General features: G+C 37.3%; 3 protein-coding genes across 5 annotated transcripts; 2 read left to right on the top strand and 1 right to left on the bottom strand.

The window, feature by feature from the left end:
* Positions 1-18,747, top strand: LOC105336554 (solute carrier family 23 member 2). 3 transcript variants are annotated; one of them, XM_034482525.2, is made up of 13 exons: positions 1-204; positions 2,646-2,701; positions 8,203-8,389; positions 8,559-8,716; positions 10,648-10,739; positions 10,991-11,085; positions 11,570-11,751; positions 12,097-12,217; positions 12,726-12,882; positions 13,820-14,073; positions 14,212-14,485; positions 14,600-14,695; positions 17,701-18,747. In XM_034482525.2, coding segments are annotated over exons 2-13 (1,827 nt in total). In that variant the 5' UTR covers positions 1-204; positions 2,646-2,699; the 3' UTR covers positions 17,910-18,747. The 3 variants fall into 3 exon arrangements, with proteins under 3 accessions (XP_034338416.2, XP_034338415.2, XP_065936691.1); XM_066080619.1 differs by lacking the exons at positions 1-204; positions 2,646-2,701 and adding an exon at positions 8,003-8,106; XM_034482524.2 differs by lacking the exons at positions 1-204; positions 2,646-2,701 and having other exon boundaries at positions 7,977-8,389.
* LOC105336512 (neurocalcin homolog) lies at positions 14,138-17,136 on the bottom strand. Its single transcript, XM_011440857.4, has 2 exons — positions 16,160-17,136; positions 14,138-15,982 (listed from the first exon to the last, which is right to left on the bottom strand). The coding sequence occupies exons 1-2, from the start codon at positions 16,535-16,537 to the stop codon at positions 15,797-15,799; spliced, it is 564 nt and encodes a 187-aa protein (XP_011439159.2). The 5' UTR covers positions 16,538-17,136; the 3' UTR covers positions 14,138-15,796.
* Positions 18,748-19,194: 447 nt separating the features above from the next.
* Positions 19,195-22,508, top strand: LOC105336511 (aquaporin-5). Its single transcript, XM_011440856.4, has 3 exons — positions 19,195-20,418; positions 20,549-20,629; positions 21,080-22,508. Exons 1-3 carry the CDS (start codon positions 19,819-19,821, stop codon positions 21,299-21,301), a joined length of 903 nt encoding a protein of 300 aa, XP_011439158.3. The 5' UTR covers positions 19,195-19,818; the 3' UTR covers positions 21,302-22,508.
* The last annotated feature ends 456 nt before the right edge of the window (positions 22,509-22,964 follow it).

The following is a 22,964-nucleotide window of genomic DNA, read 5'->3' as shown; positions in this document are numbered from 1 at the left end:
GCTGTTCCATCCAGTCTTTCAATGTGTATATATTACAAACCCAGATTTTATCAAACTTTTCAAATTTGACAAGTAAACTGTCCCAGTCTGTAGGGCAAATTATCGCCGAAAGCGTGTTTCTGGGCCGTTAAGACTTTATTTAGGTTTTTGAACGTGAAACGTGAAACCTAAAACAAGGAGACACGGGTATATTGGAGAAATAAAGTAAGTATATTTTCTGTATATCAATGATGCAGAGTAATTTTTTGTGTCAACGGGTAAATTAATTTAACATAAGTAACTTTGTGTTCATGAAAGTCATTCTATCGCTCATAAAGCAAGTACACCAACAGCAAATTATCCCTAAATGTGCGAAAAATAAATCCCATGTTACGTGTATAAGTTCGGGGTCCACGATACTCTACATCTTAGATATAATGTGAGGGGCTCGTTTCACAAAGCCTACTTAGGACTAAGTTATATCTTAGGAAAGAACTTTTTCCTAAGTTCATTACTTATCCGTTTCACTATTCCAGTCTTATCTTATGAAATTCCTAAGTTATATCTTAACTTTAAGACAGGTAAATCGATGTCTTAGGAACAAACTTAACATGGCGACAGTTTATGTTTTATATTGAAATGAATTATATGCACATTAAAGTTGAACAAAAATACCAGAATACACGTATCATTAAGACCTTTTTTCACTTTACCTCTAAACTGATTACTTTAGAACTATCAAAACATACATATATTTCTTAAATTAATTTCTTTGGTAAAGATTTTTTTAGATTATCTGTTCGCTCGCGCAGATGGATAGCAGGTATAGTTATAGCTAGTGCACAGATGAAATTATTCATGCGCAAGAATAACTAATATCTTCAACAGAAATAAATACTGAATTATATAATGACTGGATGATTTGTCCTATCCCTCCACGAAATAAACTTTTTTTTCGGGAGAAATTTTAGATGTTTTCTTTGACGGGGTGGGTGGGTTGTTCATTTTATTTTTTGTTCGCGCGTGTGTGTGTGTGTGTGGGGGGGGGGGGGGTAGTAGTAACCGGGAAGTGGGTCAGAAATGTCGATGCTAAATCCTTCATGGGAATGCTGTTTCATTCAGAAATTGTTGCATTGTATCCTCGTTTCTTCTCTCATCCGAGATACATTCATTTGCGATGTGTTCTTTTAGTAAAAAAAAAAACCCCACATTTATATACCAACCATTGCAAAAAAAAACAACAACACTAATTACATTAGACTTAGTCTAAAAGTTCACATCTCTCCATTTCAAATGCTACTTGTCACTACATGTGATTACTGTATTTTTTTAATTATGCAGTGTGATATAGTAAAATCATAAAAATTTAGATATCTCAACGAACCTTTTAATTTAGGTTTACGCATATCTGTATATGTTTACACGGGTTATATAATGAACCAAACTAGACAATGAAATGCACTCGATCATTTATAAAGAATAACAAAATTTCTACCAGTAACCAATGTTATGAATTGATACATGCGATCATATCCAAAGAATATTTAAGATAAAGAAATATATGTACAACGTTATGTAGCAATAAACAAGAAAGACACTACGATCAATACATACTATCTCAAATTCCAAAAATACCGTTTGTAAAGAATATACAGGTTTATTACGTAATTCTTATCTGTGAAAGTAAACTAATATTCACAATTTTAGTACATGCACAAAGACACTACACATTTCCACTCTATTTTTACATTTTCCTTTTTTCTAAGAAGTTTTTAGGTGAATAAGGTAATGAGTTTTTATATTCAATTATATTTAGTTTACATTCGTGTCATATTGAAAAGAATTTACACGATCGGTATTACCTTAGAATTAATAATATGATATGAAAGTGGCTTACAATGTATCTTAATAAGATTTAGTCAACTGTTACGCAAAGAAAGTTTTGTGAAACAGCTATGACAAATCTTAAGAACTTCCTAAGTTACAACTTGGGCATATCTTAAGTTCTATCCTAGGAAACATCTTAGGAAATCTTTGTGAAACGGGCCCTTATCCTACCGATGTAATCTCCTGTTTACTGCACCGATGTCTCATTATACACCTAACGCAAGTGTCGTTGAAACCTTTGCTTTTACACCTTCGGTTCCCCTTCAAAGAGCGACATGATTATTATTTATAAAAAAAAATATACAGAACATCGAAGTACAGGACCGTTTATTCGGGGGTAGGGGAGTGTTCACCAAGATTTTAACTCTTTCGTCCAAAACAATGGCGCTCTATAGGCGAAACTGCCCCCCCCCCCCCCTCCCACCACCGGTATCCACAACCATTAACTGTTGCTTATAACTGTGAAGAGAGCTGCGGTCAAAAGTTCACATATTGAATTAAAAGTCAATTTGAAGGCAGAAGTGTTTGTTAAATGTGACGAGGACTTTGGATTGTTTAATTTATTCATACATATCAATCCTGCACTCGGGAGCTTGTCCTTGACATTATTCATTTTATTAGGACATTTCCATCCAGATTTAGAATGATTGAATGCAATGAGAGTCTGAATAAAAATCACCTGTGGACATGATAAAACTGACTTGTTAAATGTTAATTAATTCATTAACACACGTAAAATTTGTCGCTTAAAAACTGTGTGTACTATTTTTACTCAATAGATCTGGCAGTAGTCACAGTAGAATTTGATTCAAAACAGTAACAACATCCGCACTATGTGAGTACTTGTAATTTATTGATTGCACCCGAATCTATTTGTTGCTACTTGTGCTAATGTGAATGTACATTTACTTACTTTCTATATTGTATCATATACTCGACCTAATTGATAATCAAAAGATATAATAATAGTTTATTCAATATATGCATTCTAGGGCGCTTGTATTTCAACTTGAATTTTAATACAAAACTGAATAATGTGATTTAGGTTGTTTTGGATTCTTATACTGTGAAAACATTAAAGTGTTTTTTTCTGTTTGTGAATTGACTAGACAAGCCATTTAAATACATATGCATGCATATATTTACATCCATTAAGTATTTTCTCTCTATATTTCGTATCATAAACGATTGTAATTCATACTTGCATGACAAGACAGAAACCTACGCCATCTAGTGCCCATTTAAGAATATACGTATTCTAAACTTTGTTAGCTAAAATATAAATGACAAATATTAATTTCTTTATATAGGAGCTATATTGTACAATAAATTATTATTACATCGTTAATTGACGTCTTCTTTGTACTTTTGTTGTCGACATTTGAATTGTTTCATGATCTATTGAAATCAAAGCTGCATTGAGACCACAAACTATATGGACTTGCACGGACTTTCGAGTAGCTGTTGTTACTATGGTAACCTTTACATAAATGGACTAAGGAGGCGTGTTCAACAGAGCGAGCGTTCGCCAAAATTTGTGTTGCAGGTATAGGTAATTTTGGCGAGCGCTCGCTCGCTCTGTTGAACACGCCTCTGACTGTCCCCTATGTGACACGTTCTACTCAAGAATAATTATTTACGTATTTTTTCTAATTTTTATATATAAATGGTTTTCGGGTAATTAATCAATTAATCAAATGATTAAGTGATCAGTATCTATCTATCTATCTATCTATCTATCTATCTATCTATCTATCTATCTATCTATCTATCTATCTATCTATCTATCTATCTTATCAAATAGAATAATAACTAGACACGATCTCGTTGCGAACAACGAGGAGGTCTTCCGTCCGATTTTTAGAAGAGGAAATGACCTTGCCTTTAATATCCATTAACAAAACATATCAGGAAATGCAGATGTGATTTAAAAGAGCGATGGATGAAGGATTATACACCCTGTTGGATCCCTAATTTGAGGGACCAACCCCATTTTATCTAATATCAAATAAGAGGTCTTTTTATTTCAATACATTTTGCGTAAAAAGTTTGGAAATTCGTTACCGTTCTTGATTTATCTGGAAGAGATCGTGGGAACGGATAACAAACAAGTTTTGGTTGCAGATTGTAAACCACATTTTTTCATTGTAATTTGTTCAATATTGCTTCTTAAAATTGATTTTTTTTTAATTTTGGGACGTTGGTAGTAAGTTCGGACTTTTAACCCCTTAAAATCCCTTATTACATAACATAGGAGTAAACAATTTTCATGTATAGGTACATAACATTTCGATTAACATCATTGCTCCTGTAATGTATTACAAAATATTTCACAATTAAAAGTTATGGTTAAAAGACTTTAGAGCCTTATCGGCCCCTAATTGAAGGGCCAGCCCCTTTTCTTGATGTGAAAAGAAAGCTCTTGTCAATTTAAACACATTTTGTTCAACAAATGTTTAGAAAGTATGTACCGTTCAAGAGATATCTGGAGTAGATCACTTTAGGGGCCGACCTTAATAACTCCTTTAAGGAAAAAAAAATGGTTACATATTGTTGAATACTGCTATTCAATTTTTTTTTATTTTGAGATATTGAAGATCAACATGTCGGACTTCTGGCCCCGTAAAATCCCTATTTAAGTAACATAGGAGTAAACGCTTTTCATGTATAGGTACATAACATTTCGATTAACATCATTGCTTCTGTAATGTATTACAAAATATTTCACAATTAAAAGTTATGGTTAAAAGACTTTAGAGCCTTATCGGCCCCTAATTTGAAGGACCAGCCCCTTTTTGTTAGTGTGAAAAGGAAGCGCTTGTCATTTCAAACACATTTTGTTTAACAAGTATGTAGAAATTATGTACCGTTCTCGAGATATCTGGAGAAGATCGTTTTAGGGACCGACCCTATAACTCCTTTTAGGGGCCGGATAACAAAAAAAGTTATGGTTGCAAATTGTTAACGACATTATTTAGAGCATCTTTTGTTTAACATTGCTTTTCAAAATTTTTCTCCATTTTCAGATATATTAGATCAAAATTTCGGACTGCTGGCCCCTTAAAATCCCTAATTACGTAACAAAGGAGTAAACAATTGTCATGTATAGGTACATAACATTACGATCAACATAATTGCTTCTATAAAGTATTACATAATGTTTCACAGTAAAAAGATATTATTAGAATATTTTAGAGCCCTTTCAGCCCTTAATTTAAAGGGCCAGCCCCTTTTCCATGATGTCAAATGAAAGCTCTTTACTTTTTAGAGTTTTTTTGTTCTACAAGTCTTAACAAAAGACTTTTGAGAAAAAAGATATTCAAAGAAAACCACAAAAAATCATGACTCTTTTTATCTCAATATTTAAGCTCAGGCGAGCTTCGGTGTTTTTTGTCACAGAACAATGCAAATGCTTCTGTCATATTCATGATTATATGTCTACAAACCCTAAAAATTTGAATCAAATATCTGTTTTCACTGGACAAGCCGACCCTCTAAATATAAATAAAAAACGTCAATATCTCTAAAACGGAAATGACGTCATCAATATAAAAAATTTCAGAAAAAGGTTCAGATTAATATGTGTTTGTTCTGAAAGTTTCATTAAAATCGGTCAAGCCGTTCCCGAGAACTCGCGTGCACAAAAATGCGTAAGAAAAAAAGAAGAAGAAGAACTAGATACGATCTCGTTACGAGTAACGAGTAGGTCTTCCGTTCAATTTTTAAACGATACGATTAAATATCAATGAATTTTTAGAATCCCCCCTCAACCACTCCCTTTCAGATAATGTATACGATTGTCATTATCCTTTAAAATGCTTAACAATGAGTTTTACTTTTTCACATACAGCACAATAAAGATTTAAGATTAAAGTCCTCTAAGATCCCTAATTACGTCATCAATGGGTGTGGCAATGAGTTTTACTAACTGATATTGTTACGATCAAAAACTTTGTTTCTATAATATATTATAAAATCTTGATCGTTTTTTAGTATATGTAAAAAAAATTACGAGTATCTTGGCCCCTAATTGATGGAGACAGTCCCTTTTTCTTGAATTCATTCGAAAGTTCTCAAGAATACCGACATTTTTTGTTCTTAGACCTATCTAAAATTGTTGTTCATTTTTTAGATAAAAATGATTGAATATTTTACGATCGTATCTAGTGAGTGTTTCTTTTTCTTCAAGACCTTTATATGAGGACCTCATTGTCCAAAAGATAAGAACACATGAACCTATGCGACGGCAATAAATTATAAATGCAATTAATTAAAAGGTTTTGAAAATTTTTCAGATGTCCTACCTGCTATGAACAGACTACAAAGAACGACACATTTGACTAGAAGTTCAATGTTTTCTCCTTACAGTTTCCCCTAGTCTCTCAGATCAACAATTAATCCGCGCGGCTCCTGGGCTGTGTTTATAACCCCCCCCCCCCACCTTCCCACTTTTAAAAAATGATAAAATGAATCAATGGTGTGCGATAGTTATCGTTTTGTATTTAACTTAACGCCGGTTTAAATATTGTTCAATTTTAATAAAAAAAAATATATAGATAATGTCTGTATCATTTTCAAAATAAAGTAATATTAATTTAGATTTAACCACCGTTTTGTTAACCTATGCCTTCAACATGTATGTTATTAACTACAGTCCCATAGTTGTGTTTTTTGGGAGGTTTTTTTTTTTTGGTTTTTTGGGGTGTTGTTTTTTTTTTGCTGATTTCATGATAGACTTACCTTTATTTGTTTAGTTATATCCTGTTATTTTCTGCAATCCATTTCCCTTCCCACTGTCACACGGAGACTGGATGATGTTGCATAGTTATTCTGTCACCAGGGAACAACTCTCGGCAGAATTGTGAACACATGGTCAGCTTAATCAACAAATTCATCAAAATTAGACATGAAATATGGCTGTACTTAGTACTTATCCGGTTTATCTGCATAACACGTAATTTTGTTGCTATTTGTGATTATTACACCTGACAAACGTTTTAGAATTTTGCAATGGGCTAGATCCTGTTTGTTAAAAAAATAATGAGTGTGTGTTGTTGTCTCATTTTCTACCTTAAGGCTATTCAGTAATCAACATTAATAACTGCTTACAAAACTCCCTGTCTCTGTCTGTCTGTCTGTCTCTCTCTCTCATATATATATATATATATATATATATATATATATATATATATATATATATATATATATATATATATATATATATATATATATATATATATATATATTCCGTTGGAAACGGAAGACCTTAATTCGTCGATAGAGAAGCTAAAGAAACCCCAGAAGATGTTGCGAGCAGAATGACCCTATCTAATTCATGCAATTAACTTATCATAAAATGCCTTTTGATTTCCCTTTTTTATGTATTGTTAAATTGTGAAACCGCACAAGGTCGGTCTGGGCGCACCAATAATTCGAATAGGAATATACTGATAAGAAGTAAATATTAGTGTATTAGTTAATAGTGACTTATATAGAGTAACAGAATTAAGAATGCGCTGTACAGACAGCTGTGTTTGGGTGATTAAGAATGGAGCAATGTCTAGAGTGGTCAAGTTTTATGGGCTTTTATTTATTGGAGCTATGGGAGCTATTGTTTGTAGAATTGAGAGCCAAGGTCAAGTTGGAATTTGGAATTCAGACAAGATGATTAGAATTTTATAGAGATAGATGTAGAAATGGAGCTAGTTAATTAATAAATTGGAGCTAATGATTTGAGATAATCATCAATTGGAGCCGTAGTAGTATTTATATAAATGATGAGCTCTAGATTTTCAGGTTAGAGAGAGTAGAGTAGTTTATTTGCACAGTATACATGGATTAAACATAGTATGTGACTATTCTCTGGAATAATGTGAATAAACTTGTAAGTAGTTTTACCTGTTTTGGTATTTTTTGATAATCTTGTAATTAATATCAAATATGTATGAATAAAAAGAAATGACGGTCACCTTCGTGGCAATATTAACGATAAGAAATCCTTTTAATTCTAGTTAGCTACTGTAGATCTTCCGTCTACTCGCATATATAGCGCACACTGTAACCTGATTACATACTGTGCAAGATCGAGATATTCACTTGCACGGGTCGTTTTATTTTATTTTGTCTGTCAAACTGTATACTAGCTATCGTTTGTCAAACTGGATGTGACCAGTGCTCCGTGTACATGTGTATTACGAGCATGTGTCACAGGGAAAGCATATTAAGGCAACATCTCAATAAGTAAACAACTCTTCCTCAAAACGAGGTCACTGCAAGTTCTCCTACAGTGTTAGTGATTATGAATGACAGTGAACTGGCTGTTCCTCTCACCGACAGGTCGATAGACAATGGAATCAAGGTCCCTCCACCCCGCGGGGAGAACTCTGACGTCATCGTGGCGTGCTGCGCGGGCCCCCTCCCGTCTAAAGAGCAGGGTGCGGAGGTCAGTGACATCGCGCGGCAGCTGGAGTACCGTGTGGAGGACAGTCCCCCCCTACACCTCTGCTGTCTGTACGGCCTACAGGTAAAAAGTAGCGTGCACGTAAACAGAACATGCCGAACTCTTAAAAACCTTATCTATTGACTTTTGCAAGACCTAATCTTTTAATCTTTCAGTTTTTGAAAACCCTGAGACGGTAGAATGTGTTTGTTAGATTGTTTGTGTTTTGTTTTGAATTCTGTTCCTTCTCCAGCAAGTGCTGCTGAGTATCAGTTCCACCATCTCCATCCCGATCATTGTGAGCGGCTACATCTGCGCGGGGGACATGGAGCTGGTCACGGCGGAGATCATGTCCACCTTCCTCTTCATGTGTGGCGTGTGTACATTCCTACAGTGCACTATTGGAGTCAGGTAGCTGAGCGTGAAGTGGTTTGTTTGCTGACCGTGAAATGGTTTGTTTTCTATGGTGGTCAGTGAGCGCTTGAAATAAATGATTGCTATAGGGGTCTCCACACACTGTGATACACACTTCTCTAAACCATCCAGCCCTCTCCCCACACCCCACTCCAGATATTGTCCAATCTAAATGCCGTTATTTTTTGTCTAATATATTCTGAAACCTTCGACCACTGAAAAACGGACACTGTCATGCACTTTTTAAAGTGTAAACAAACGAAGTTAATTCCTTCATTAACACATTTATAGACAAATAGCATTTGGAACCCCCTACCCTCTAAATATAGTCAAGCCAAAAAGAAAATAAATGATATTAAAAAACTTACAGAAAAACCACTTACGTCGCCGAGCTTTTTTCATTGAATGAATCAGTTAAAGTCTTGAACGTAATTTTATTTAAGTATGTCATCGTTGATGATGTAATGCACCTGCTCTTATTTATAAATAAAACATTAGAACCACTCTTAAGATACCCTGTTCACTCGCTCACCTTTACCTTTTTTTTCAACTTCATTAATTTTACCTTTTCAGATGATTTTAATCAATCAAAGCAAAAATAAATCGTGTGTTTTTACGTGCCTTTCCCCTTCTTTGGTGCAGGCGGTAAACGTATGATATTAAATTAAAATGTATGTGATTTTATGCATTTTCAAATACCACCTAAATTTGACCAAAATGTATTTTGGTATTTGATTCATTCTCTCTCTCTCTCTCTCTCTCTCTCTCTCTCTCTCTCTCTCTCTCTCTCTCTCTCTCTCTCTCTCTCTCTCTCTCTCTCTCTCTCTGTTCCCACTAACACACAAACATCATATATCGACCAGCACAATGCGTCTTGTCCTACCCTGTAACAGCCTAAAGTGCACTTCAATCGCACCATGCATTAGCTTTGTTGCGATGTAATAACTGGTAACATTACATGTGCAGACAGCTCACGTTAAAAGGATTTTTTAAAGACACCTTTATTCTTAATTTGAACACTAATTAATTAGTAACGCGGCCGCGTCACATAATAATATCATTATGAGCGTTTATATCTTTCTTAATAATCAACGAAATTATTAAGAAAAATTATTTCGAGTCAAAATGATGATTGTGCAAATTTTGATCGATCATTTTCTATAGTTCAGCATCCGCAATGCTTTGTTTTTATAGCACAAACCTTGCATACCAGCACTTTGTTTTAATACTATAATAATTATGTATAATCATTTCAATCAATTCACCATGCTTTGTTATTTAAAAAAGCATGGTCACGATTCGAGCCGGTAAATTGAATATTTTATATCTCCATTTATAATGTTCAAAGTCATAAAATGAGATGGGTTAGTCTTGTCTCTGATATAAATTTTCACCTTTAACATGATCATGTTCCCCGTTTTTTAAGTAAAATATATTGCAGAAGTAAAATGAGTACACAATCCAATGGATAAGGAATCATTCTTTGAACATCACGAGGTGATCCAATACGGCTGGGCGTGATCAAATCTATCGAAGGGCGTTATTGGATATGATCACCCCCGAACGTATTTGATCACCCCTTAACACTTCAATTTTTTTACTGTTTTATTTCTTGATATATAACTTGACTTTGGGATAGTCGCCGGTTTTTTGACATTTTGTAATTAACCTACTATACCTATAGATAAAGTCTTTAGAAAATGCGGTTGTTCGTGAAATTTTTTCACTTTCATGTTATTTCCCGTTAGTTATTCATGTTAATGTAACTGTGTAAGATGATATACCAATTTCACTTCAAATTTCTTTTATCTGTAATGTCCTACAGTTATTTGTCGCAGTACATTTCTGGTTCTTGTATGGAGCGGGTTTTCCCTATGGGGGTAACTATACATGATGTACTGACCAGTCACGTGACCCTCTGTTTGCAGACTTCCGATCATCCAGGGAGGCTGCCACAAGTTTATTCCCGCCATTGCCGCCCTCATGAGTCTCCCGATGTGGAAGTGCCCGGATATGAAGGGTTTGTGCCCTAATTTTTCCAATTGTTCATTTGTTAACCAGAATTGCCGTTCCAAACCCAATTTTAAGGGAAGTGGTCACTATTCTTTTACAACCAAATTCTTTGTAAATCTGAACTCTGTTTGATATGAGGTAAGGGATTTTAATTTTTCATTCTCTGTGACCCAAAAATTAAACATTTTTATGACAAAGGTTCGTTTTATATCCATGTAAATCTAAGCACTATCTGGAAATTTATACTTGTGATTTTAGTTACGGCAGCAAACATGAATTCGACCAATGGCAGCAGTAACAATACGGTACCTTATTCCGACCCCACAGAGGTCTGGCAGTCACGACTCAGAGAGGTGAGTGGGGAAGGCGAGGGTGAGTGTGGGTGGCGAGGCGGTGGGAAGGCAGAGAATGTAAATGGTTGATACCTTAAACCATGTTTACCATTCCTTTGTTCTGTATTTGGTATTTTAAACGGAAATTCTACATCTCTTTGAAAATTCCATGCATTTTTGCGTTAGAAATTTACTATTTCAAAGACAGTGACATGAATGTTTGTAAACTCTTGTCATAGTTGTGTTTAGAAATACTATTGAAGCGCAAGTAATCCTAAAATAATGTATTGTCATCCAATTCAAAAAAATGTTTCACTTTATGAACAATTGTGCACGATTCTTTTCTTCTTGTACTTGGAATAATCATCACTTAGTTAAAGTCTTATAATGAAAGTTTAAATTATAGCAGATTTATTATAATATATTGTTTATAGCCAATGATATTCTAGAAAGTAGAATCAACACCAGTACCGCCCAATTTCACTGTAAATATATTTTTATTTAGATTCAGGGTGGAATCATGCTGGCGTCTCTAACCCAAGTGTTGATTGGTGCCACGGGTCTGCTGGGCTGGCTGCTGAGGTTTATTGGACCAATGACAATCGTTCCTACAATCACACTGGTGGGGCTGTCTCTGATCAACGTGTCCATCCAGTTCTGTGAGACCCAGTGGGGGATAGCGGCGCTGTAAGACCGCCCTAACCTATTTACTCTTATTATAAAATTACATTATAAACCTATATATACAATTACAACTAAATGTACAAGTTAAATCCTTAGATGTAGAACTGTTGATCTCCGGAAAGATGGTAAAAAGACTATCGCGATGATTGTTATCCACTTTTCCCACGAGTGGCACAGTTTTACTTCTGAATTTTGATGCTTAAGGTTGCAGAGATTGAATAGTCATTGAATTCATCTTCAAGGCCTTGAATAAGGTTGACATCTTTGCGATTAGCTAATTAGTCTGGTCGTGGCTGATTTGAAACACTTGGCCAGGGAAGTTTAGTTAGTTGGCTTCTTTTGTTGTAGGACCCTGTTCCTTGTAGTTCTATTCTCCCTCTATCTCGGTAACATCACCATTCCAATGATGGTCTACCGCAGAAAGGAAGGATGTGTGAGGATCAACTACCCAGCATTCAAACTACTTCCGGTTAGTGAAATTCTATAGTTTCCTCGAGTGGTTTTGGTCTCTGTCAATTTAGGTACATCAAGACACGTGACCCGTCCTATTGTTCTCCCGGAAGGCAGGTACCAATGCAAGAGTTATCTCGCTTTGCCTTTCGTAGTTCATTTATTTTATTATGGCCGAGTTATGTAGTGTAACACGTTCGGGATTGACCAGTACCAAGTCACTGCATTCTGACAAAAATTGATTGAAAACCAACGACAATAGACAATGACAATAGTTGAGCATATTACGGTATTAAATTGAACATGATGTAAAACTAACAGAACATAGTATGGATTGTGTGGTTTTTTGTTTGGTTTATGAAATGAGAAATGACAACTCTATGGAAACTCGTGCACTTGTATAGTCTATACCGATTATATTTTATCCTGACCCCTAACGTTACCAGACCTATATGTCAGGTTATCCTGACGATGCTATTGTCCTACATTTTATCCTAACATCTAACGATACCAGACCTATATATCAGGTTATCCTAGCGGTGCTATTGTCCTGGATGGTGTGTGGGATTCTGACGGCGGCCAACGTCTTCTCTGACAACCCCAAAGACCTGGACTACCACGCCAGAACGGACGCCAGCGTCCGCGTCTTACAGAACGCAAAGTGGTTCTTCTTCCCGTACCCAGGTACACACAGTTATTATCAGTAAGCGTCCGCGTCTTACACAACGCCAAGTACCCAGATACACACAATAATTATCAGTAAGCGTCCGCTTCTTACAGAACGCCAAGTACCAAGGTACACACAGTTATTATCAGTAAGCGTCCGCGTCTTACACAACGCCAAGTACCCAGGTACACACAGTTATTATCAGTAAGCGTCCGCGTCTTACACAACGCCAAGTACCCAGGTACACACAATAATTATCAGTAAGCGTCCGCGTCTTACAGAACGCCAAGTACCAAGGAACACACAGTTATTATCAGTAAGCGTCCGCGTCTTACACAACGCCAAGTACTCAGGTACACACAGTTATTATCAGTACGCGTCCGCGTCTTACACAACGCCAAGTACCCAAGTACACACAGTTACTATCAGTAACGGGGACTAGTTGGATATGTACCGGTATTCAAGGAATAAGAGTATTATGAGGTGATAATTTTAGTCGGGGATTGGTCAAATCCATAAAGCCTGACGGGCTTTATTATAGATTTGACCACGCTCCAACCAAAATTATCACCTCATAAAATTAAAAGAATGATTCCGTATTACTTATATTTATGTACAATATTTCCAATTTCTACACTTTTTAAACATAAATTAAAGTGAGTATTTTTTTCAAGTAGCACATATTATGTATTACTACGCGGCGCAGCCAATATCGTTTTTTTGGTTATGCTAAAAGACACGCCCATTTTTTGTCCCTTATCTTTTATGAAATTATCGGGGTTTAGGCTTCAAAAAGGATCCGTAATGTTATCACTGACAAAGACAGTAGAAAATGTAAATATTGGGCTATAGGCTTCAAAATTGATTTGAAATGTTATCACCGACAAAGACAGAAATATGGATATTTGTGTATATAGTGATTATAGCGGTGTCTTTGTTCGGTCGTTGGAATAGGTCAGTGGGGGATGCCGACACTCAGTGCGGCGAGCTACATGGGAATGATGGCGGCCACACTGACGTCCATCATAGAATCCGTCGGAGATTACTACGCATGTGCAAGAATATCCGGCGAATCACCACCGCCTGCGCATGCTGTGAACAGGGGCATTGCTATAGAAGGTTTTGGCAGCCTTATATCCGGAGCTGTAGGATCAGGGGGCGCGACAACATCGTACAGTCAAAATGTCGGCGCCATTGGATTCACAAAGGTGTGAAAATATTATAATAAACATAGTAAATACATTACGCACAAGGTATAAATATAAAATGACGTTAAGAAATAGTAATAATTTTATTACATATTGCAAAACATATAATAATTGAATGCAATGATCTCAACTCAACAGATTGCAAGTAGAAGAGTTTTTCAAGCGGCAGGGATTATCTTCCTTCTCTGTGGGATATTTGGAAAATTTGGCGCGTTGTTGACAATGATGCCCAAGCCGGTGTTGGGTGGAATCGTTGTCATTAGTTTTGGAATGGTTACTTCCGTAGGACTTTCCAGCCTACAATTCGTTAATTTGTCATCGGGTCGAAACCTGTGTATAATAGGATTATCCCTATTACTAGGGCTTATGATCCCAAGTTATCTCGAGAAAAGGAAAGGTGTCATAAATACAGGTATCAAGCATTTAATTCGCAATGGCGAATACATAACTATGTTACATTAGATTTAACCATATTTAGAACAGTGTATACACGTAGTGTGACATCATTATAATTGGTTTTCCCCAGGTAACAGAGAGGCGGATCAGGTGATTGTTGTGTTACTGAGTACCTCCATGTTTGTTGGGGGCGTGGTCGGGTTCCTGCTGGACAACACAGTCCCAGGTAAGGTATACAGTAGTAAACATTACATTGTACATGGAGTTAATTATTCGTCCTAAAACCAATTCAAAGCAGGTGCGAGATGGCGCAGTATTTCCGTTTTCCGACTATCGTCAGGAGTAGGCCACTCTTTACCTAAGCTTGTTTGATAAATTCTTATAATTAACGACATTGTTATAGAATTTAAAAAACTCATTAAAAAATAAAAAGAAACTCTTAATTAATGTGAAAAACTGGTACACTCGCCCCTTTTCTTATTTCTTATTTTCATTGCATAAAAAGTTTACAGGTATGCTTATTATTATATCTATGCTAAATGGTAAAGACTTTGTCTTAGTCTTAGCTTGTCATAGTGCTAGAAATTATAGAATGAAATATCGCAAAGTTCTCTCTCCTTGGCATTCGTCAAACTGTGTTAAGATTCTTGAATAATGTCTGCTTTGCAAAAAGTCTTGTTAATTCGAGAAGAAATCGGAGATATTCCCCAGTGGTCCAAGCATTAGAGTTGAAAACAGACTTTATTAATTGAATAGGCAACATAATCCCTTCATCGCCATGTGTTAGCTTGTATGGTAGTTTTTATCTGACCCGAATCACATAAAAAATAATATACAAGAGTCACATTTACAATTTCCTCAACTTCAGAATTGCTTTTTCTTAAGTTTTCATTTCTGACAATGTTAAGTCACCACATTTTCTAGCGCACTTATTAGAATAAAAATTGAAATCAGTTGAAAGGCTTACAAACAAAACTGTACTTCAGATATATCGGGGGTAAATTTCGTCCTCGAGGAATAAAAACCGACGACGTGGACAATGGATTGATTTGATTATTTTTACGAAACACATTTTTGAAGCTGATATCCATGCACTCAAAATAAAAACGGGATACTTATAAGAAGCAAACACTTATTTGCGCTTTAAAATTTTCAACTGAAGTTTAAAATCCTGATGAATAGAATGACTATTGATTATTGGAGGTTATGTAGCAATATGAACGAGCGCCAACCTCTACAGGGAACCAGAGGTAATCGTATATTATGACAAGTCGAGATTTTTATTCGGAATCAATCCCGTCTTTAATGTCTCCTATGGCGAGGATTTTCACGCGTCGCCTTGCAGGAATTGGACGATGGACCGATCCTCTTTCACGCCGTCAGTGAATTCCTCCAGCGACAACTTGTCATCCGAGTTTTTGTCCATCCGCTTAAAGATGACGTCGGTCCTCTCCTCGGGGGTCATCTTACTGTGTTTTGTCTTCGATGACGAATCCACCATTTTGTTGATTGCCTGAAATTCAAAAACTTAATGTGTGTAAATGAGTATCGATTCGGATTCAACAACAAAATATAGAAATGCAGTTTTGATCCCACCTTAGTCTCATAGCCATACATTATTTATACCACATGAAAATCAATACACATTAAAAATTTCCTCTCAAGTTGAAGTGATAAAACATAGCCTCACCCCAATGATTTCCACCATCTCGTGTTTCGTAATGAACCCGTCGCCATCGATATCATAGATGCGGAAGGCGAACTGAATCTTCTCCTCCAGCGAGCCTCGCGAGGAAACACTGAGGGCGCACATAAATTCCCGAAAATCCAAGGTGCCATCTTGATTGATGTCAAACGCCTTAAAGGCATACTCGGCGAATGTGGTGGCGTCTCCCCGAGGGAAGAAATCCGAATAGACCTTCTTGAACTCTGACATGGTGAGGCTTCCCTTCGGACACTCCTTGAGGAATCCTTTGTACCATTGTTGTAGTTCCGCCTCGGTAAAGTTTGTCTGTAGGTTTAGGTCACTCAGCTCCTTAGGTTCAAGTTTACTGTTCTGTTTCCCCATTGCTGCGAGTAGAGTAAATTTACTTGCCACCGAGCCCCGAAAGTTTAACTTATCGAAATGTATCACATGGTGTTCAATAAAGATAGTTTTTCAGATCTCGGTTTATTAATTATTCCATAACTTATTAACAATCAATTTCACTCGGATGGTGTAACTGATTCCGAGCTTTCCTGCGGGAAATACTCCGGATATTTGCAATGACACCGGGAATCTTCAATGTTGGGCGGACATTCCGCACTCTTCGATTAGCGCTGCAGGCCTTGTATCACAAAGCGCACGGAGTATTGACCACCCGGCGGTTTATCAGTGTCGCGGTCACTGGATTTTGCAACGTGTTGAAATCGTATACAGTAAAAAGAATTTAAAGTTCCTTTTTGAATTCAGTGTTGTGCTTAATTGTAATTTATCTACAATCCGCCGTCCGGCGGTGTCGCAGAAACTCGGGAACAATGGAGGGCTAATATGTTTAAGTGTTAAAGTGGATTGCAAAACTTCAGCGCGACCGTCATTATTAACTGAAAATATATTCCGTGCTTCACATCTGTCTAACGAACACACGAAACGAAACTTTATACTTGATAATTTCCCGGTGGCGTTGAATTTGTATTTATGCAATAGTCAATCAATATATAGGTTTCAGACAAACAGAGTTAAAGAATGTGTGATGCAATACAAAGCAGCCGACTTTAAGTGCCACAGTGCCTTAATGAATTATGCATAAAATATGGAGCCTGAAATTCTCCTTTTTTTAATATTTTTTCTGCTTTAAACGTTTTTATCATTAATTTGAAACAAGCGGCATGCTTTATTCTCTTTGTTGATCTTGTTCTTTGAAATTCGCGTAACCTTTCGGAATAATAGACGTCATACCAATTGGTTTTGCAGTTTATTTGATTTTGACGTCCAAGGCATTTTGTCACAAAACAAAAAAGCTTAAACAAAAGCTCACAAAATACTGAACGCAAACGAGACTTTTTATGAAGGAATATCGACTTTCGTAAACATGCATTTATCCTGAAAATTTTCTTTGCATTTAATTTTTATAAATAAATTGTACAAATACCCAACCAAACAAAAGTATCTTGTTCGTTTTTCTTGGATATCTTAGAATCGTAAAAATGCGCACGACTTTGCTCAATAACCCAAGTGATTCTTATTGCCAGGTACCCATGAGGAGCGCGGGATGCTGAAATGGAAGAAACAGATGTCGTCTGATACAGCAGACGACAAGAGACGACGTCAGCGGGTCTACGATCTTCCTTACGTCACGGACTTCCTCTTTAGACACAAGTTCTTTCATTACATTCCATTCTTACCAAGTTTCAGGGCGTTCCGTCATACCAAAGACAATTCTAAAGACACAAAGGAATGAAAATCTCAACCAAATCCATATCCGGGTATTTGAATACATACTGTGTATAGGGCTTCCAGTTTTTCGTGATTTTATAATTTGTGCGTGAATCAGATGAGAGGGATCTATTATGATTTAACGAGAATATACGGTCTATAATCTGTGTCAATCTTGTGATACAAAGCTTCTTGTTAAATTGATAAAGTTTATGTTTTCCAATTTCCGGTCAATAATCATTGCTTCTAATTATTCATTGTTTTCCCCCTTAGATACAAATTAATTTGTGAATGATAGCAATGTATATTCTGCGTCATTTTTATCTCTTAAAAGGTTAGTGGTAATACGAATTCCATAATGTAAACAAATTAACCTATTTACTATACTGTGGCCGTTCTCCGTAAAAGTGCCTTCAATTTTTTTTTAATTTGTAATTCTTTCATAGGGTGGTATTCACCACAGGTAAATCTAGATGATCTGCATGTGTGATGGGAAATATATTGTGTAGCTATTGATAGATCGCATATTTTAAAAATATTATACTTATTTGCTTGTTAGATAGTGAAAACTTTATGTATTTCATGATTTTTAACATTTATAGAATTATGTTTAGGTAATGATCTATGGCATTTGTAATCGATTAAATCAGTTGTTATGAGTGGTACATGTAGTTTCAATTTAAAGATGAAGTCTTTGTTTAAAAATATGATATACAAAATCAGACTCTTTATATATAAGAGTTTCAGATATTTTTTATACATGTGTTGTGGAATAATTAAAATCAAACTATTGTTTAATATAAATATCTGATACGATATCAAAAATCAATCATTTTTTAATGAAATTTGAAATAAATCAAGTAATGATTTCATCGTGTCGTTGCATTCAAAACAAATGTGTAAGTTTTAACGATCGACTTTGATGCCATCCATCAGTCACGTGTTTTCTTCTGAACAGCTGATGCTGCTGGCATTGTATGACTCGTAGAGTCGTCGTCATCTGGCCATTATAGCAATACATGGAGCAAATAAAGTCAGAATCACTTAAAATCTTCAGACAGAATAAAAGTTATGTTTTTTCAGGGTACGGGAGGGGGGAGGGGCATTAGGGTCGGATAAACGGTGAAGAAGGCGCTATATATATTTCTAACACGTAACAATGTTATAACGGTATTCCACGAATAATTAGGGATGTTCATTGACCACGTATTGAGTGCGTGTATTAGAGAGGGTATGTTAAGTATATTATTATTGTTTTCTGACAAATTGTTATTGTAAAATACTTCTACGTCGACTTAGACCTTTCACACAAAAACCGTAATTGCAACGTAAAGGTGTCTCTTGGGGGCAATACTTTAACGCGAAGAGTAGAACAGTCCATTTCTATGATACCCTAGTATTATGAATTGTACTAGTGTAAGGGTATGATGGATGAAATATACACTCTCTATATAACCCCCTTACTATGAATCAAAGATTCTGTACATTATGAAATTAATATTTGTTGATACTCGCTGTTCTTTTTTGTCCCGGTCTCTAATTATAACGCCATTAGCGGCCCTCTCAGGGACTGTCTATCAGTTTGATTAATCTAATGCCTGTTCCCAGGGACCCGCCGCAGCGTGTGTTGTTATTTCCAGCCTCCATCGACTGCCCACTGTCTCTCTGATGTAGGACTGTGGATCTCGCTGTTCCGTGTTGTAGTTAGAAACAGGCTCGCGTGTCAGAGTCAGGCTCAGTACCCAGGACAGTCACGTTTACAGTCGATAAATACACACAAAGTGCTGCCCCGGGCGCAGCGCCTCTCTCTGTCGACCTCCATTGCATATTTCTACAGTTCTTCTTCATAATGATCACCGCGTGCACACACAAAAACAGTTCACATGTTAATTTGCTGCACTCCGTATCTTTGGTCCTAGTTTCCCCCTGGCTTCATGGAAAGGTCTGCCGCAAGGAACAGCGCTAAGAAGCACGTGTCGGACCGCGACTGGAAACACCGCTGTAGAATGCTGACCAGTATTGATGACCTCCGCTCCCTCCGCTTCTGGAAGGCGGTGGCGGCGGAGTGCTTGGGGTCCCTATTTCTGATCCTCGTGGGGTGCGGGTCGTGTGTGGACTGGGACACAGAGAACAAGGTGGTCCGGGTATCTCTGTGTTTTGGACTTGCCTACGCCACCATGATCTGGACTTTCTATCACGTGAGTGGCGGTCACATTAACCCCTCCATCACGTTCGCTCACTTTGTGACAAGGCGCGTCAGTTTGGCGCGAACTGTCCTGTACATCGTGGCGCAAATGATCGGGGCGCTGATCGGGGCCGGGATCCTTAAGGGTCTCACCCCCTCCACCCGGGGCGGGGCCGCCACGGCTCTCCACCCAGAGGTAACCAGTGGGCAGGGGTTCGGTGTGGAGCTGTTCATCACGTTCTTCGTCGTCCTGACCTATTTTGCCACGTACGACAAGAAGCGTAAGGATCTGAGTGGGTCCTTCCCCCTCACCCTCGGGCTGGCTATCGCTGCCAGTCATCTGTTTGCTGTAAGTTGATCAACGTCATCATTTATTCATCTTTGAAACTCATTAATGTAGAAACATCCGTGAAACAGGAAGGGAACTATCGTAGATTAATTAGATTTATATAGTGTACCATTACGTTGTTTTATTGTAGTACAGCTACACAGGAGCGAGTCTGAACACCGCCAGAAGTTTTGGGGCAGCAGCCATGGACGGCGAATGGAGCGATCACTGGGTCAGTATATAGCTATATAATGTAATATATAGTAGTATATACATTGTACTTATACGATGTCGCTATTTATATACATTAATATTTTACGGTTCAGATATCATGTTCAGTTCTGGAATGCTATGCAAATACAGTGTTTTGAAGCAGTTTTTTTTCTTCAAAAAGCTGGGGGGTTGTGGCTATTTTAGTCTATGAATAATCTCATTGACAAAAATAGTGAAGATATAGGGAAAATGTTCAATTTTAAAACTATTTGGATTTATTTCTCTTTTAAATAATAGTTCATGGTCAAGTATATTATATTTCTAATTCTAAGGTAGATCTACATGTAATGGGTAACTTGATATCATTGTAAATGTTATCATTAGAGTAAGCAATAGGCAATGAGAGAAAAAAACCTTTTATAAACATAATTTATTTACAAAACAGTTACCACATTTTATTGTGTTTAAGATTTACTGGTTGGGGCCGTTCATTGGAGCCACGCTGGGAGGACTGGTCTATGATAACGCCTTTGCGCTCAACGCCTCCCTTGAAAAAGCACGCGCATTCCTCCTGGCCAGCGAATACGAGCACGACAGTTACCTCGCCAAAAAGACCACCATCAAGATTATTCAGGAGGAGGTGGAGGAAGTCAACACAACACCGGACAAGCCCGCTCTGGAGTCCGCCTAAACCCGGGGGACCGGTCTTTGAAGTCCACCTAAATTCGGGGAAACGTTCGTTTTGTAGAGATAGCTACATGTATTTTCCTACAAGGAGTTTTTAATGTCTTCCTCTTTTTTCTCTGCTTGCTCTTCACACATTTCATCAATGGTCCCCTTTTCTTCTTTATCGGAGGGGTCCACCATTTCACAGATCACAACAGACCTTCCATTATTATTGGTAATTAGGAATGTGTTGGGTTTGTTCGCAGACAGTGCTAGCGCTATTGGTACGTCCAGGCCGTCAGCTTTGGTTACGATCGCCTCCCTTTGCTCGCCATCCAGCGTAAATCGACAGATGTTATGAGACCAGCGACCGACCACCAGTAAGCTATCGTCGTGGACAACCAACGCCCGACAGTACTTCAACGAGGAGTCGGCGGGGATGATGGAATACGCCCCGGAGGAGGAAATGCAATGAATGGCGTCAAACTCCCAGCCGGTAAAGTATATGTTGTGTCTGTCGTCGGAGCAAATGTACCTCGCCGAACGGTTCCGTGTGGGGGTTGTGCCAAGGAGGTTGCCTTCGATATCCAGGGTGGCTAAGTGGGTACCACACGTCACGATCAGTTTGTCTCCCACTCGAGTGATTCCAAAACATTCGTAACCAATATGGGCAGTCTTCGTCACTTTTAACTCCTCCAGGTGAAGGAACTGTATCATGAGTAGATTAGGAAACGTCATCACAAGTTGGTTGTCGTCAAGGAGAACCATATCACGTGGTTTTCCGTGTAAAGAAATTTCGTTGAGGAGGTTCCCTTCTTGGTCGTACAAGAGGATTCTGGGATTGCCGCTGTCGGCCAGAATGATCCTGTCGTCAGGGAGACAGACGACACTCGTTATCCAGGGCGAGGCGCCATTAGAGCCTCGTTTTACTCCAAAGATCTTCTGGATGTTTATTTCCATACCGTACTGTATACGAGTGTTGTCTTCTCTGTCCTTGGACCAGGTCAGCTGATACAGTGTCCATAGGAGCAGTATCTGTATCACACGCTGTATATGTGATAGATGATACCGCACACAGATAACAACAAAATGGCGGAAAGGGTTCATATAGTTATTGTAATTACTGTTATGTAATACATATTTCTTTGCATTGTCAGTGTTTGAATACAGGATATCTTGAGTGTTTTATCTTAAATTATATTTATGTGTAAGTAAATAGTTCTACATACATACTGGATAGTTGTGTTTGTAATATATTGCACGTTATCGGAGATACTTGATCTCTATCTGAACTGGAGATGTGAACAGGAATTGTACACGACGAATTGAGTTTATGTGCACATATAAACCCATTGTACTTTTATGAACTGTCCCACTGTTTTTAGGTGAAAGCTCAAAAACTTTAATTATTACATGAAGTTACAATACATAAAAAAATTATAATATATTCAACTTTCATATATATTTGAAAAGGACAAGAGCGTACAAGGCCTGGCAAATCCCCCCTACCCAGGATTTTGATATGGCTTATGATCATATAAAAAATCTTTACATTTGAAACTGTGCATCAGAACATGTACATTTATAATATAGAACTGCATTCTCTGACAAATAAATAATATACAATAATACATGCAGGCACGTAGCATCAGGGGGGGCCTGGCCCCCCCACTTTTTCTCGCAGCAAC

This window comes from Magallana gigas, chromosome 3 (genome assembly GCF_963853765.1).
Source record: "Magallana gigas chromosome 3, xbMagGiga1.1, whole genome shotgun sequence".
NCBI classification, from domain to species: domain Eukaryota; kingdom Metazoa; phylum Mollusca; class Bivalvia; order Ostreida; family Ostreidae; genus Magallana; species Magallana gigas.
This window is presented reverse-complemented; position numbering and strand designations above follow the sequence as displayed.

Coding starts and splice junctions, on each gene's coding strand:
- LOC105336512 (XM_011440857.4), bottom strand. CDS start 16,537: ATGGGGAAACAGAACAGTAAACTTGAACCTAAGGAGCTGAGTGACCTA. Junction 15,983..16,159: donor AGATGGTGGAAATCATTGGG/GTGAGGCTATGT, acceptor TTTGAATTTCAG/GCAATCAACAAAATGGTGGA.
- LOC105336554 (XM_066080619.1), top strand. CDS start 8,051: ATGTGTATTACGAGCATGTGTCACAGGGAAAGCATATTAAGGCAACAT. Junction 10,740..10,990: donor GAAGTGCCCGGATATGAAGG/GTTTGTGCCCTA, acceptor TTGTGATTTTAG/TTACGGCAGCAAACATGAAT. Junction 12,883..13,819: donor GTTCTTCTTCCCGTACCCAG/GTACACACAGTT, acceptor TCGTTGGAATAG/GTCAGTGGGGGATGCCGACA.
- LOC105336511 (XM_011440856.4), top strand. CDS start 19,819: ATGGAAAGGTCTGCCGCAAGGAACAGCGCTAAGAAGCACGTGTCGGAC. Junction 20,419..20,548: donor CTGCCAGTCATCTGTTTGCT/GTAAGTTGATCA, acceptor GTTTTATTGTAG/TACAGCTACACAGGAGCGAG. Junction 20,630..21,079: donor GCGAATGGAGCGATCACTGG/GTCAGTATATAG, acceptor ATTGTGTTTAAG/ATTTACTGGTTGGGGCCGTT.